The sequence below is a fragment of the Quercus suber genome, unplaced genomic scaffold, assembly GCF_002906115.3.
Source record: "Quercus suber isolate HL8 unplaced genomic scaffold, Cork oak 2.0 scaffold_240, whole genome shotgun sequence".
NCBI classification, from domain to species: Eukaryota; Viridiplantae; Streptophyta; class Magnoliopsida; order Fagales; family Fagaceae; genus Quercus; species Quercus suber.
In genome coordinates this window covers 855,969-872,882 of record NW_027069697.1, presented here as the reverse complement: position 1 = coordinate 872,882, position 16,914 = coordinate 855,969, and the positions used below count along the sequence as shown (strand labels likewise).

General features: G+C 35.3%; 1 protein-coding gene and 2 long non-coding RNA genes across 4 annotated transcripts; 1 reads left to right on the top strand and 2 right to left on the bottom strand.

Moving 5' to 3' along the window:
• Positions 1 to 241: 241 nt before the first annotated feature.
• On the bottom strand, positions 242 to 12,182 carry LOC112000465 (UDP-glycosyltransferase 87A2-like). Its single transcript, XM_065780595.1, has 2 exons — positions 11,656 to 12,182; positions 242 to 1,322 (listed from the first exon to the last, which is right to left on the bottom strand). Exons 1-2 carry the CDS (start codon positions 11,714 to 11,716, stop codon positions 454 to 456), a joined length of 930 nt encoding a protein of 309 aa, XP_065636667.1. The 5' UTR covers positions 11,717 to 12,182; the 3' UTR covers positions 242 to 453.
• A 680-nt stretch (positions 12,183 to 12,862) lies between these two features.
• Positions 12,863 to 14,873, top strand: LOC112000473 (uncharacterized). Of its 2 annotated transcripts, XR_010631764.1 has the most exons (3): positions 12,954 to 13,183; positions 13,279 to 13,470; positions 14,422 to 14,873. It is a non-coding gene; the product is annotated as an uncharacterized LOC112000473 (long non-coding RNA). The 2 variants fall into 2 exon arrangements; XR_002881733.2 differs by having other exon boundaries at positions 12,863 to 13,470.
• A 133-nt stretch (positions 14,874 to 15,006) lies between these two features.
• LOC112000469 (uncharacterized) lies at positions 15,007 to 16,655 on the bottom strand. Its single transcript, XR_002881732.2, has 2 exons — positions 16,384 to 16,655; positions 15,007 to 15,597 (listed from the first exon to the last, which is right to left on the bottom strand). It is a non-coding gene; the product is annotated as an uncharacterized LOC112000469 (long non-coding RNA).
• Between the last annotated feature and the right edge of the window lie 259 nt (positions 16,656 to 16,914).

The window sequence follows — 16,914 nt, the reverse complement described above, 5'->3', positions numbered from 1 at the left end:
TGTTTACCGTTGGACCCTTTTTTATATATAGATTAACTACTAGATAACTTACCGTGCTCCTTCTCAATCAAAAAAAGAAGGAAAAAAAAAAAAGATAACTTATAGTGCTGAGTCATTATTAAAAACATGATAACTTATAGTGCTCTTTTTTTTTTTTTTAATGGATATTTTGACCGTATTAAAATCAAATTGAGGGTCTTGCCGAGAATAATTCTCTCAAAATTTGGGGTGGGAACATGCACAATTAATTGGTAGCCGTTAGTTTCCGCCCAGCGTTGAGTTTTGGGCTAAACTCTCAAATATGCTTCACCACAAAAAAGGATTTCACTAAAATCATGTTGATTATCAGGTAATCTCATAACCAAATTTAAGATCAACATGGAATTCTCAAAGACAAATGGCCATTAACTTTTATGTAGCGGTGCCACCAAAGAACAAAATGTTTACATTTACTCAATAACCATGGCAATCTAAAAGGTTCTTAATGAAGGCACTAATGCTTGTCTCAGCTGATCCACCTTTAGCAATTGAATGTTGACATATTTGCTTAACTTCACCTGCTTTTGTCCTAATTTCTTTCACTTCATCACTCTCCAAATCCATAAATTTCTGCACTAACTTTGCAATTTCCACTCTTGTCACCAAATTGTCCGCTTTGACATTTTGCTTCATCCTCCACCCAATTTTCCAATCCTCCACAATTAGCTTACTATTAAAGAATTGATCAAATGCTATGGGGAAGGTTAGAAAAGGAAGACCATAGAACATACCTTCTCGAGTGGAATTCCAACCACAGTGTGACAAAAATCCTCCAATGGAAGAATGAGATAAGACTCTCAATTGGTCGCACCAAGGCACTATTAACCCCATATGACCACAAACCTCTTTTAACTTGCAAGTCTCATCACGTGCCACCCATAAGAATCTGACACCACTATCACGCAAACCAGCTACAATTTCATCCATTTGGGCACAAGAAATTGAAAGAAAGCTTCCCATTGAAATATATAGAACAGAACTTCTAGGTTGACAATCTAGCCAATGTAGATAATTGTTGTCACTAAGATTTGTATTTTCTCCAAGGTCCAAGTCATGTATGGTCGGGCCCATAGCATATACAGGGAATGAAAATTTTTCTTTTAGGACATCGATTGCTTTGGATTCCAGCTCATAGATAGAAGTGAATAAGAGGTACTGTGCTTTGCTTACCCACGAAAAAATTTCAAGTAACCAGTACGTCATTTCTTGGTTTCTACCATCAAAAGGAATATCCACTCGCCGCGTGGAAGAAATTCCAGGAATGTACTCTACACGCTCCTCATCTTTTGTTGATAAGCAAAAAAACAATGCATCAATCAAAATCTTCAATTGGGTGACACGTTATTTCTTTGAGTTGCTTTGATGTTTTGCTTGAGTTACATGAATGCTAGAAGTTACGAAAATCAAAGTGATTGTGGTCAAAACATTATGTCAAGTTGAGAAAGCATTTCCTTCAATTGAATGCTCTAATTTCTTCCCAATTTCTAGTTGAATGTGTAACTTGTGGCCTTTATTTATGTCACACATCCGGCTAAAATATGAGGACGGCTTGATTTTTGTGTGTATTGTTTATTTGAAAGTTATGACTTCTAAATTTTCTAGTAGAGCATTTTATTTCAATGGTCTATAAATCCATAATATTTTTAAAAAAATTTTCCCTATGAATTCATTTTTAATTGATGTATTTTTTTTTTCTCATAAAGCAAAAATCTCATCCATATTTGATTGTATTTAAAATAATTTTATTACTTCAATATATATTAAACTAAATTCATGATTTAGTTTAGTTTAAAATAATTTTTTTTGATAGTTATTATTTTATATATATATATATATATATTACTAAGATAGTTATTATTCTTATGAAAAAATGGTTTGTCATATTAATAAATGTTTTATTGGGATCACGACCTCCCCTTCTCTCCTCCTAAGGTACCACTCTCCTTCTTCGCAGTACTTCAAATTCACATTATTGGGTATTCCATAGTCAACAATGAATTTGTTCATCATCTCATCGGACTCGACCAACTTCTTAAACTTACCCATTCCCCAAAGACAACTAAAAGCTCTAAAAGAGAAAAGGAAGAATGAAATCAAGGAAATTTGGGGTCACTAGAAAAAGAAGACTTACAGAAGTATGACGATACCCTTCAGATAGTATGCCAGTCGAACCAGATTCAAACTATATGCATCAATAATTACAAGCGCGAAAATGATGAAACCAGGCGATTCAAACAGGTATTTGTACTCTTCCTTAATTTCCCCAAATGAAACCGCTTGCTCATAAAAGCAGAAGGTCATGCCGTTGAAAGTGGGAAACGTGGTGCCGCCAAAATTTAATGTGGGCACCCATTAAATCTCGAAACGCTAAAAACGCGCATCGGGCAGTCAAGAAGCCGCCAGCATCAGTATAAACTGAAGTGGGACAATTCGTCCAGTGGACCCGCATGTATCAAAACCCTCCTCCCCGTTCAAGAGAACGTGCAGCAGAGTTTTGAGGGGCTATTGTGGGGCCCATAGGCCTGATAGCCTCGGCCTGTCATATAGCAGGCCCAAGGCCCATGCCGAGGAGCACAAGCTATTTTTGAGAGAGAGGGATAGAGCCTATTTTCCTAAAGCCTCGCCGAGGATGCCTTGTCCTCGGCTTGACAAAGGTGATTTTGGGGAGAGGCTAACCCCAAGGTAAGCTGTCACTCTCGCATTTAATGCACTCAACTAACCCCCCTGGCCGCATTAATGGGGAGGCAACCCCTTGGCAGGATAACGTTGATTAGAGTGAGCTACTTGAGTACCGATAGGGCCTTTGATGAGACGGACGACCAGAAGAAAAGCAAATAGACGATCAACAGATGGAGGCAAGAGATAGGAAGATGAAAACTATAAAAGAAAAGCTAGTAAAGCAAAAAGAGGGGGGGGGGAAGGAAAAGAGAAAAGAGGAGAGAACATTAAGGCCTCCTCGGCCACAGGCCGAGGAGCATTCTCCTATTTGTAAGGAAACACTTAGCATTTTTTATAAGAAAAGTTCGTGCATGGTGATCGACGGCCAGCACCTAAACCTGTCAACCCACCCTCTATAAATTTATTGTTTGGGCTTATTGGGCTAAAAACCCATTACTCAGGGTTAATCCAAGTTGAGTCCCTACAACCTTCATTTGCATTTTATTACTATTAAATTAATTTTGACGGAAACACAGTTCGACCTCGGTTGAACATTGTTCTGAACTTAAAAGCCTTTAACCTCTCCCTTTTTTGGTTCTTTGAATGGTCCAAGTTTGAAAATTGTTGTATTTAAGTAATGGAATGAAATTAAATAATCTTGTTTGGATATTTTAAAATAAAATAGTTAAAAAGAATAGAAGGAAAGTAACATTGTTTGAGAGTAGCATAAAGGGAAATGAATAAAATTATTTTATTATAATATTATTATGAGACCCCTATTTTAAAATAAATTACTGAATATATAGGGATATTTTGGGAGTTTCAGTGAAAATTTTATTAAACTTAATTTTACTTCTTCCAATTCGTCTCAATTTTGGAAGAATGAAAATTTGAGATTTTTCTATCGTACAATAGAAACTTACACTCAGGGATTTTAATTGACAAAAGTCATCTTTAGCAAAGTCCTTCTTCTCCCTTTTTATTATTATTATTATTATTTATTTTTGAGAAAGGTAAATTTGCAAAGTCATTCTCAAGTTGGAACTTACCGCTCTTAATTTCAGTTGATGTGAAGCTTAAAAAAGCCCAACATCTTATGCACCACATGTCAATAAGTCTAGTCACGCACTAAGAAATTTTTTATTTTTGAGAGGTAAGTTAGTTAAGTTAGAATATGGAAAATCTAGTGTACTAACGGGTCTAATATCACTAATGGTATACTAACAAAATGGCCTAAGTCTTGTTAGTCTAGCGGAAGCTTTAAACCTTTGTGTTGACATGAGTAGTGTTTTCTCTATAAGTTTAGTCTTATGCACCACAAGTCAATAAGTCTAGTCATATGCTAAGCCCCCAGAATTAGTATTTGGTGCGTAGATCTTTGTTAGGGGTTAAGCTTGTTCTTAGAGTTAAATTAGGTGGCAACTTATAACCTTTTTCCTTTCAGTCCATTTGACCAAGGTGTATTCCATGAGAAAAAATCAACAATCATGTGTTTAAGAAGGTAAGCACACAAGGGGACCTTTTGGAACCATAAGGATAAAACCCTGTAAGGATTTCCCAACACATGGTAGTCATAGTATACTTAGTTGCAATAGTACCTCTAGGGTCATTCAAATTATGTGTTTTTGTAATTTTCTCATTCTATTTCTTTTCACACACAAAAATTTAAACACACAAATTCAAAAATACTTTACTTTCATATATCCCCGTGACTGGGCGTCAGAGTACCAATGAATAACCCCAATTGGCTGGGTATCAGAGTACGAATGAATAACCCCCATTAGTTTGGGTATTAGAATCAATTCATTGTCAAATTGTCCATAAAAATATATCTTATTCAAATACATATATATATATATATAATCATATATTCAATCTCAAATATATTTGTGATATTTCTATATTCTTTACTTTAAATCAATATAGCTAAAAAAAAAAAACAATTAAATACAATAAATCTTATATTCAATGCTCATATATATTTGTGAAAATTCTTTATTCTTTACTTTGAATCAGTATAACCAAAAACAATTATATAAAACACATCATATATTCAGTGATCAAATATATTTGTGATAATTCTTTACTTAAAATCAGTAATACAATAGAAATAAAATTGTAACAACTGTAAACAATTTTCAGTAGTTAAATTACGCAAAATAAAACCAATTAGGATAATGTTACTTACCTCAGCTAGCTCACCACAAAGAACTTCTCTCTAACACTTTCTCTAAAATCCTTAGATCTCACCCAACAATTTATTAGCACAATTTACTCAATAATCAAATAATAAGAATAACTTGCAAGTTACTTGACCAGAAGAGAAACTTCTAAAGTACCCAATAATTTCTCACCATTAACTCTCCTACGGTTTCTCTATAGCTATATTCCACATTCTATCAATTGTATTAACTCTATTTGTTTCACGCAAAAATTCCCAAGCATTGTGTGATATGAGACTCTCCTCACATGATTATTTAGGCTAAAAAGTCAAAGCATTCATTAGGTCTGAATGCTCTGTAAAGTTGAGTAAAATCTCTAACCAAAAAGCCTTTGTCTCTTATCTCCATAGACTCTAAAGTCTAAAAGGCTATTGGTCTAATGGTGGTTTAACCAATAGTCCACTATTTCTTATAATAAATATTCACAAAAGAGTAATATGCACCCAAAGCAACTCCATGCCCAACAAAGCACCAAAATTTAAGATATTACAGAGAAAGACGTGCAGTGATAAAGGGATTTTATCGCCCAATTCCAACCTTTCTCTGTTTACACTCACATCGTAAAACCCATAGAAATTTTTTTGATAATTCTGCTGTTGGCCAAAAATACCAACATAAAATATACTCTAATTCTAAATAAAGTTTAGATTTGACAGGAAGAGATTTTTAGACTCTTACCACAATTGTACAATCAAATCTTTTCTACTTCAGTATTTTAGGTAGTCTTCTCTTTCAAAACATCTATCAGTATATGCTGACTTAAAATTAGACTAAATAAACTAGGGTTTTCAACCTTATTTTCTAAAAAACCCCTTAGTAAAATTAATTATAAAAGTTGACCCCATAAACAAATTTACTTAAATAACCCTCCTTTCATTTTTTTTTTTTTTTTTCGAGTATTACATTCTCCCCCTCTTAAAAGAAGTTTAGTCCTTTAAACTTGATGTTAGAACATATGTGATTCACTTGTTAAGAACATATGTCATTATTTTATGTAATTAGCTAATCCTTTGATAAAACGCACTTTACTTGCAATTGGGGAAAACCTATACGGTAAAAACCCCATCGGGTGATTTTCAGGTCACCACTCCCGAAATTCTACTATTATCATAACAACCGGGTTTAGGGTTTAGGGTTTTAGGGTTTTAGGGTTTAGGGTTTAGGGTTTTAGGGTTTTAGGGTTTAGGGTTTAGGGTTTAGGCGCCATAATGGCTGCGCAAAACGTCGAGTTATCATGAATCAGCAGAGCAGCAAGCAAACCCCCACGTTGGCCTTTTATCTAATAAATGCATCCCTTCTTGAAGTCGGGGTTTGTTGCACGTGTTAGCTCTAGAATTACTACGATTATCCTCAATCAAACTGTGATTATGTTAATCAGCCATTCATAGTTTCACAGTTTGAATTAGTGCATACTTACACATGTATGGCTTAATCTTTGAGATAAGCATATGACTGTTGGCTAGATCAACCTGGTAACATTCCTCGTCGATGCCAGCGCTGCCTGAAACCCTTAGCTCACCCGAGGGCTAGGAAGAGCACAGACGAGCACGACGATTCATGCGAGGCAAAGCAATAACGCTCGTTGTTTGGGGTTCGTTCTTCGGGGTTCGTTGTTCATTGTTCATTTTTTGGGGTTAGTTATTCGAGATTCGTTGTTCATAGTTCGGGGTTCGATATTCGAGGTTCGTTTTTCATGGTTCGTTTCTCATGGTTAGTTGTTCATTTTTTGGGGTTCGTTCTTCGAGGTTCGTTGTTCATAGTTCGTTGTTCGTTTTTCGGGGTTCGTTTCTCGTGGTTAGTTGTTCATTTTTTGGGGTTCGTTCTTCGAGGTTCGTTGTTCGGGGTTTGATGTTCAAGGTTCGTTCTTCGGGTTGGTTGTTCATTTTTCGGGGTTCGTTTTCCAGGGTTTAGGAAACTGAAACCACTATTTCCACTGGCTCTGGATATCAGTTTTCTCATTGCCATTCACTGGCTGGTCAAAAAGCAAGGTAAAACACGAAGCTTCCTTGCAAATTTCATACATGACCGGCAACTAAAGGGAATGAAACACAGTATGCTAAAGTAAAAGATACATTGAATGAAGTGAAAGTACACTATGCCAAAGTAAATACACATTGAATGAAAGCTTCTTAGATCGTGTGAATAATATATAACTAAGAGCATTAGCATTGGAAAATGCTAATGCTACTCTATTTTACTATTCCAAAACCTCACTTTATCATTATAACATCCAATTTTACAATACCTCCTACATCCCAAACTTCTATTTCACTCTTTTACTCATTAAAATATTATTTTTTAACCTTTCTTTATTATTTATTTCCAACCGTTTTTTCCTGGGTTTTTCAACAGTCTCACACACACACACACACACATAGCGACACATAGAGCAAACCCATTCAAACCCACAAAGAGCAAACCCACACACACAGCCATTCACACACAGCATGCCATCACCACACACACACTGATCAAAAAATCATCCCATCACCACACACACACCGATCAAAAAAATCATCACCGGAGCAAACCGATTAAAAAAAAATCATCCCCAAAGCCACCAGAGCAAACCCATTCAAAATCACCGGAGCCACCAGAGCCAACCCATTCAAAAAAAATATCCCCAAAGCCACTGGAGCAAACCCATTAAAAAAAAAAAATCATCACTGGAGCAAACCCATTCAAAAAAAATCATCACCGGAGCCACCGGAGCAAACCCATTCAAAAAAAATATCCCCAAAGCCACCGGAGCAAACCCATTAAAAAAAAATCATCACCGGAGCAAACCCATTCAAATACATTAAAAAAAAATCATCACCGGAGCCACCGGAGCAAACCCATTCAAAAAAAATCATCACCGGAGCCACCATCGGAGCTCACCATCAACCGATCCCAGCCCATTGATCCAAACCCAGCTCACCGATCCATGCTGATCCAACCTCCAACCTCAAAAATCCAAAACCCAGCATCGGTGCAATGAGAGAGAGGTCGTGCGATGAGAGATGAGAGAGAGGCCGTGTGAAATGGGTGAGAAATTTCGACGAAGCTTCAGAGATGAGAGAGCAGACGGAGAAACAGAGAAGGAAGAGAGAGAAGAGAACAGAAAAAATGAGAGGGATGAGAGAGAAATTTCGAGTATAAAAAGGAGTAAAATATATATATATATATATTTTTTTTTTGCAATACTGTGAACAGTGCAATTCTATGTTTAGAATTGCACTGTAGCACTATTGCAAAAATTTGCAATAGTGCTGTTTGCAATCCTCTGATGCAGCTGGTTTTGAGACTAAAAATGCTAAATATTCCTTAGATTTGGCTTTAGCATTTGCTAATACTAATGCTCAAAGAAGGTATTCTATAATAAGGACAATTCAAGAAAATTAATTGAAGTATCCTATTCCCTCCTTAGTTTCAACGTTAGTCCTTGATATGATATTTTATCTATCTTTATCTTCAAAAGAAGAGACTATTGAGCAACTTCCAAATTTCGTGCGTGACCCGCAACTGAAGTGAATGAATTAACTACAAGTATATTTGTTATATCATGCTCACGATTTTTCATGCTCATGATTTTTAAAGTGAATGAATTAACTACAGTAGATTTATTATTAAAGTTTTATTCTTCTATAATAATATTAAAAATTTTTATACCGATGTGGTGCGCCCCTGCATGGGACCAAAATTGCATAAACCAACCAAGTCTATATATGTGCTACCCTCAGGGAAGATACAAGACTAGTGGTAAGTTACATAGATTTGAAAGAAGCATTGCATCATCAACATTTTCATAATAAATAGTAAATAGTAGACGGTAAGTTATCATCGGTTAAAAATTAAATTCACAATTAATTTATTTTTTTACTCATAATAATTAATAATAAACTATTTCTTAAGATTTGTTATAATAAAAATATTGTAAAATTGTTATAAATATAACATTTTTTTATCTTTATGTTTTATCTACCATATGTTTTATCTACCATCATTCTCAAAATTTAAAGTGAAACCACTTGGGGGCAACTACACATTGAACTCAAGGTGGGCATGGGACCACCTTGAAAAAAATTATTAATATGTAAAAATAATTAAAACTTTAAAAACTTATTATATATAAAATTTAAAAAATTTATGATTTTTTTCCTTTAAAAAAAAAGTGAACACCTTAAATATTTTTAGGCTCAACGTAATTAAATTTTGAACAATATTTAGCAACTAACTTAGTTATAGACTACACCATAACTCCACTTAATTTTTTTCTGTTATTTGTTTTGAATTTTAACAAACTATTGGATTACATTAGCAAAATTTCAATAAGATGAATGATTCAATAAATAACAAATCTTTTAAAAGAGATACTGATAAAAAAAAAAAAAAAAGGGAGAGGATCTCCTCCCGTTTTAAAACCACCGGTTTCCCCCAGTTTTAAAATAAATGAGTGACGCGTCTTTTCCCTTTCAATGACTTGATTCTCCTAACTAATATATAAACTAGTCTAGCAAAAAATTAGAGTATTACTATTACTGCATATTCACAATGGGACGGTCCTTGGTGAGGTGGTTATTATGGGGTTTGATAGTTCTAGTTCATCTTCATGGCCATTGAGGTTGCTTTGAAGAAGAGAGGATGGGTCTGTTAGAAATCAAGGAGGAGTTTGTGAGGTCCACCCCCAATGCGACCATCAGAGATCAGTGGCAACTCCAGGAATTTTTTTCAGGGTGTTCCTAATTTTTTTTTTTTAGTTGAAAGATCCGAAGCCATCATCAACGAGATGAAGATGAATCTTGCACAAGAGATGAATTTTGAATACGTGGTTTTCTTATCAAATATTGGCCCATAATTCTAGTAAAAGAATAAACAATAAACAATAATTTCATTTGAAATATTAATAAAATTATTAATTATTGTTGTTTAGTGGTTTCATTAATTTGTTTGTCTTTTATAAACTATAATTTGTTATATTATTATATCATTCATTATAAAATTATTAATTATTATTTAGCCTAACATAATTTAATTTATTTATCTTTTATAATATATTGATTAATTAAATTATTTATTAGTTGTTTTCTTAATTAATTATTAATTAATTAAATTATTATTTATTAGTTGTGTTAGCACATTATTTACTTACCCCAATTCAAATACTTCACCCGGCCCCATGTGCCGTGTGCCCATTCACCTCAACCCCACTCAACAGACAGACAATGAGACAGGGCTCCCAATAACCCAATTACAAGCGACAGCTGCCAATCAAAAAATTTCACAATAAAAAATCACAATAAAACAATTAATTATATCCCACCAAGTCTCACCAACACCCACGCCAATGGATAAAGCCAAAAAGGAAAAGTAATAAAATTAAGGATCCGGATCCTCTCCATTTCCCTTTGAAATGGAGAGTGTCCATTACACGGACAGGATTTGTTTGAAAATTATCAAGGGCCAAAAACGTGCCACGTGATTTAAAATGTCAAAAACTTAACTCAACAAATTCAAACTCTGGTTAAACCAATGTTAACTCAGCATATTCTTTTCCCTCACCTGAAATTTCAAAGTTCAGGGCCCGTTTGGTACATGTGTTTAAAAACTGAAAATTGTTGTTTAAAAATTTTTGTGAAAATACGTGTGGGTGAAAAAGTGTGTAAAAATGCGTGAAATGTTGTTTAAAAACTGAAAAGTGTTGTTTGAAAACTATCGCCAAACACCCTCTCAAACTCTCATCTCTGTTTCTCAAAAAAAAAAAAAAAAAAAAAAAAAAAAAAATTTTTTTTTTGTGTTTTTGTTTCTTTTTTTTTTTTACAATGACCACTTAGAGCAATGGCCTGGTGCGCCGGCCAGCACCCTAATCCTCCCCACAGACGGTGCCAATTGTAGGGACTCAATTTGGATTTGACCCTGAGTATGAATGAGTTTTCAGCCTAACAAGCCCAACCAATAAATTTGTAGAGAGTGGGTTAAAGGTTTAGACGCTGGCCGTCGTTCACCAAGCATGAACTCTCTTTTATTAAGAAAGACTTAGAATTGATTTGCAATGGGGAGAATGCTCCTCGGCCCGTGGCCGAGGAGCCCCTTTTCTTCTCTTTTTTCTTCTCTTTTTTCTCTCCCCCTTCTTTACTTTACTTGCTTTTCTTATATAGTCTTCATCTTCCTCCCCTTCTTCCATCTGTAAATCATCCATTCGCCTCTCTTCTGGCCATCCGTCCCATCAGAGGCCTTATCAGTACTCAAGTGGTTCACTCTGATCAACGTTGCCCTGCTAAGGGGTTATATCCCCATCAATGCGGCCAGAGGGGTTAGGTGAATGCATTAAGTGCGAATGTGACAGTTTGCTCTGGGCTTGTCTCCTCCCAAAAATTATCCCTAGTATGCCGAGGACGGAGAGGTCCTCAGCGTGGGTCAAAAAGGGGCTTTGTCTGACTTAGCCTTGACTGGTCAGTCCTCCTCGGCGCTGGCCTTGGGCCTATTATGCGATGGGCGGTGGCTGTCAGGCCCACGGGCCCCACAACTATATTAAGAAAATTTCGTACCAATTTTATAAATAATATAAAAAAACTTCAACAAGATTAATTATTTTATTATTTTTTCATAAAACATTTTTAAAAAATAATTTCTAAACAATCCTCTTAAAACAATCGGTTAACATTTTCCTATTATTAATACTTATCATTTAAGACTACCGAAGCATAGAGTATTAGTGCAATAACTCGAGATGTTCATAAAATGAAATTACACTAACCTGAGATGTCAGCAGTGAAATGACCGTTTTGAACTAAAAGATCGAAATGCTGGAGGATCATTTACATGGACGGCGACGAAGGCCAAAACGCCGCGACCGGAATATTTCTCCGGTTCCCAACGCCAACTGCCCAGAAAAGAGTGGTATCAGCTAAAATAACTGTCACCGGCGGCAGCTCAATCCGATCAAGGAGCTGCACAAATGGAGCTTCCAACTTTGTCCTGGTAGCTTCGATGAAGGCGTTAAAGTTAGCGGCGCGGACTAGCTCTGACGGAATAACGTTGGGTATGGAGCTGAAGCGAATGTTGTCGGGCTTTGGGTCGGAGCCGATGAAACCAAGCCATTCTTCTGTGACAACGAAGGTGACGAGGATATTGTTGTTTTTCGAAACAAGTATCTTACAGAGGTTCATCATGGGGTAGATGTGGCCGCGACCTGGATAAGGCATGGCTACTATGTGGATGTGGCAGTGTGTGGTTGGGTTAGCTTTCAGGGAATCCATGTTCACAATTTTTTGTGTGAATCACTTTGTCAACTCTTACTATTAATATCTAAATTTTTTAAAATCCTCGAACAAAGTTTTAAAAACTTCATTAGTGTGATTTTTAGTTGCATTTAAAAGTATGAGTTTATCATATTAGTGAGCTAGTCAATGTGATAAAATCAGCATATTAATTCTAATTATCCAAAATTTAGAGACCCAAAGTTCTCTTCTTTTTTTATTCTTCTTAAAAAAGGTTTGAATATCATATTGTAACTTTCAACTTTTTTAGTTCATATTATTTCCTTCTTGATTTAAATATTTATGGTAATAAAGTGCAATTATTTTGTCTACCATAACTTTTTTTTTAATAAATTATGTTACTTAAAATTTTTTTAATTCATACTTTCGCCCCTAAGTTCAAATCCCTACTTCTATCCCTCACTCTCAGTCGCAGATAAGAAGTTCACCAGCTTTTAAGGAGTGAACCTTGGTAATAGCTTTATGAGTATTAATTAAATAACGAAAAATAACCACGTTGGTGATGCAACATAACTGAAACTCTGCCCAAACAAAATAAATAAATAAATAAATAAATAAAGGTATACTTTTCAAAGTTTGGATACGGATCCTCTCCATTTCCCTTTGAAATGGAGAGTGTCCAGTACACGGACAGGATTTGTTTGAAAATTATCAAGGGCCAAAAACGTGCCACGTAATTTAAAATGTCAAAAACTTAACTCAACAAATTCAAACTCTGGTTAAACCAATGTTAACTCAGCATATTCTTTTCTCTCACCTGAAATTTCAAAGTTCAAACTCTCATCTCTGTTTCTCAAAAAAAAAAAACGCTCATCTCCAAGGATTTTCTTTCTACATCCTAAGGTCCTCTCATCTCCAAGGATTTTCTCTCTCCATCCCACGGCCCTCACCGTCGCCGGTGCCACCAGCCATTGTGCCAAGCCACCGTTGTTGCGCGGGCTATGTCTCACACCAACCTAGCATCATCGAAAAGTGTCGTCCACCTGCAGGCATAGGCACTACCCAGTAAGTTTTCTCTCTCTGCCTGGTTTCATCCGCCAGAAGTTGCTTTGTGATAGTGCTTTCTTGGGGTTTTTGATTTTCTTTTGAATTGGGATTAGTTTATACCCAAACACAGTGCCCCGCCGTCATTGTAGTCTCAGTCTGCCACTCCCAACTCAGAAAGTAAACAATGTCTTCCTTTCTCTGCAACTCTCTCTAAGAGATTAATCTATCAAAGAAATTTTCGAAGGCTATTTTGCACCAAAATCATGATATTTGTTGGTGGGGTCCCATTTTCATCTTCATTTCAGGTGCTCCCTTCACTGTTTCTTTCTTTCTTTCTTGTCCATTTCACTATTTTCCTTGCACTTTTTCAAATACCCATCTGCTTATTTAGCATAACATAAATATGTCTGGTAAAAATTCAATGTTTTTAGATTATGTGTTCCCTTGTGCATTTATAGGAGCAATATTTGCAACCACTGTGGGAGTAAAGAGTGTAAATTTGTCATCCTATGGGATTTTAAATTTTTAATGGACTCTTGTGACTCTTGTTTATTTGATTTGGAGAGAGACTCTTTGATTGTCAGTTCTGTGTAGGATGATAATTTAAATGTCTTGGGTATGAAGTTTTGTGATGAAAGTTGTTGAAATGAAAATTGGGTTGGATTTTCTTTCTTTTCTGCTCTACCTTCTTGTTGGGTTGTGAAATTTCATTGCTTTTATTATGGTCTAAGAAGTTAGGATAGGTTTCTATTCTCTGAGTGTTTTTTTTTTTTTTTTTTTTTGGGGGGGGTTTGAGCTTTGGGATTGTTTGAAAACAAAACAGTTGGTGGGTGTTTAAGCTTTGCAGGGTTTATGGCTTGTTTTGATCTGAATTTGTTCCAAAAGGTATGAGATTTTTGGGTTGTTTTGATACTACACCCAAGTTTCTTGAGACTAGGATGAAAAGTCTGAAAAACGAAAACAACAAGCAAAGCTAATACTAGAAGGGCGTGGGAGGAAATAGAATCACATTGGCTTGAGGATGCATAGACTAAATGTATGATACTGTGAATGTTCAATTTTGGCTTTTAATTAGTTGTTAATTATTTTTATTCTTCTTTCCCCTCTCCCCAGTCTCACGAAAAACATAATATTGGTTGTGAGTATTCATCAAAATACAAGCTTAGTGTTTTACTTAAATCATAATAGTTAAACCTGTTGGAAAATAGATAAGTTTACAATATGAACGATTGGCATTTGTTGGATATTGCTTGCAGGTTTCATCAATCTCTGCTTGGTATACTTTCTTGCATTATTTTGAATCATCAGTAACTTGAGGGAAAAGACTCTCAAAGTGCAAGGTACTCTAGGCAATTGCATTTCATATGTCAAGAAACTTGGGATTCTAGAGCTTTGGTACAAAAAACTTAATAATGAAGAGACTTCATACCGGGGCAAGCTTTATAACACCAAATAAGTTAAAGTGATCAAGCTAAGACTGAAAATTGCAAAGTGTGGAGGGAATGTATGGTCAAGAAGCAAGAGACACGCCAAGTGTGGAAGTGGCTAACATTGTAATCAAAGTGTTTATTTCAATAGAACTCTTGTTATTATAGCCTTTGTAATCAAAATGTACATTTTAATAAAATTTGTTCTTTTTTGGACCAAATTTTGATTGTAACGGACCATCAGTTATTCAACTTGAAGCAATTTACCTTATTGTTGATGATGCCTTGTGAATTCATAGTGATGTGAACGTTACATATTCCTTTGGTTTATGGTTTCTTTAAAACAACACAAAAATAGGAAACTATGTTATACACAAGTATGCACCAGTTGCAATGATTTAAGAGCTCTGAATATTAATGTAAAAGGGTGATTTAATAGCTTTGAATGTTAATGTAAAAGTGCATCAGCACTGTTATACACAAGTAAGTACTGCTAAAAATATGTACATATGAAAACCAACATATTTGAGCATCTTCAAAAGCCAACTACAAAAATTATCCACGAAATCTGGAGCCTCAGCAGAAGGAGAAGTGGAACATCTGAGGAGAATTTCTAAATCAGAAAGACTTTGTACTGTCAAAGAAAATATATATTTGGTGAAAGCTCCTGTATCAACGGAAAGAAGAGCTCAAAGCATCAGTATAGATGCAAGAAAGAGCGAGGAAATAAAAAACTAGAAAACTGCTTTGGAAAGAAATGAATCCTGTGCTTTCTTTGAATGCAGATGACATAAGCTGCAGTTTGTAGGTAGTTTAACAATTGTACCAGCAGCATGAAGCAATTCTAAATTGACCAGTTTGAGTATCATATGTCTCAAGCAACTTGCCACTCCAACTGGGGTCCTCATAAGCTGATGTTACTCGAATTCTCCTAACAATCTCATCTAGACATCTTGAAGTTCTATCAAAACAGGCAAGGGTCACTAATCCAGTGGAAGTTTCTACCTGAAAATGTTGAAAAAGATTAAAATCAATATTTTAGAACAGTGCTACAATTTTCAACCACATACATTAACCAATTGGGGCTGCAAACATGTCATAAAACTATGAAGACCACACAAGTAACTGGTTTAGTGATTATGCTCTTGCTATGTGCCATTAAGTCAGTCCATACAAGAATCTGTCTCACACATGTAACTAGTCTACTCACCAGATGTCTTTGCCTTGCCATTAAACAGATCCAAACTAGAATCTGTCCCAAATGGTATTATATATATATATATATACTTCTTGATGAACCGAAACTATTTGATCCATACTAGTAATACTTTGCTAGAAATCAATACTAGAATCAGAATGCATATCAAATAAATCTTTTGGCCTTGCTTCTGTGCATTTGGGTTTTTGTCTAACTGAGACTTCAAATGTGGCAAATTCATCAGAGCTACAGGCTTAAATCATTAACTTTACAGCACTGCAAAGAGAATACATGAGAATGCATATACCCAGTATCTATATAGCTGCCTCTTCCATGACATTTCTCACTTTTGTTTTTAATTTATAAGTCCAGGATTGAAGCTAAGGCAGTGTATATGGCCTGGGTAAATCATTTTTTCCTCTACCACCTTGTCCATAGCAGAAACCAACTAGTATTCTGCTAATACAAGTTTGATATTCCCAGTTTGAAAGAAAGATCTGGCTCTATTTCTTTCAAGCAAGTTTTAATTTATTTGCATGAACTAAACACAGACAAAACATTTAGGATATAGGAATCATAGGGTTGAAGCTGACCACTAAACCATGGAAAATGCGGTATGCATTCCCTTCGGAATCCCTTCTGGTGTTATGCCCAAGAACAAAGAGAGTCTGAACATGAAAATTATCTGGTCTTGTGAACAAAGCTTCAACAATTTTGGCACACAATGGAAAGGAATGACCATCCAAATGTTCCTGGCTTTCAGATCTAGTGCTAGAGTAAGCATACTGCATAAAAAGTTCAACACACTCAACTTCAATTATTCTGACTCTTGGATAACTACATTATGGGAAAATCAATAATAAAGTAGAGTTGTTTTGAGCTAAGGTACAACAACTAATGAACTGTACCAAAATTTTATACTTCTGGAAATAATTGCATTTTCTCTGAGAAGAGTCTTTCCTTTAGGATTGTGAATTCTTGGTTTTATCTGAAAAAATCTACTTGCGTAATTCCGCAAATTCATTCAAGGCTATTCCAGAGAGGAAGTTCTCAGTTTATGAAGAGTCTGGCATGGATAGATTGACGAAGAATAAATGGGTTTATCTGTTCCAATGAGAATATGG

What these genes read in the sequence shown, in the direction of transcription:
- LOC112000465 (XM_065780595.1), bottom strand. Translation starts at nt 11,716, where the DNA reads ATGATCCTCCAGCATTTCGATCTTTTAGTTCAAAACGGTCATTTCACT. An exon ending in TTTCACTGCTGACATCTCAG is followed by an intron (nt 1,323 to 11,655) that starts GTTAGTGTAATT and finishes TATCAACAAAAG; the next exon opens with ATGAGGAGCGTGTAGAGTAC.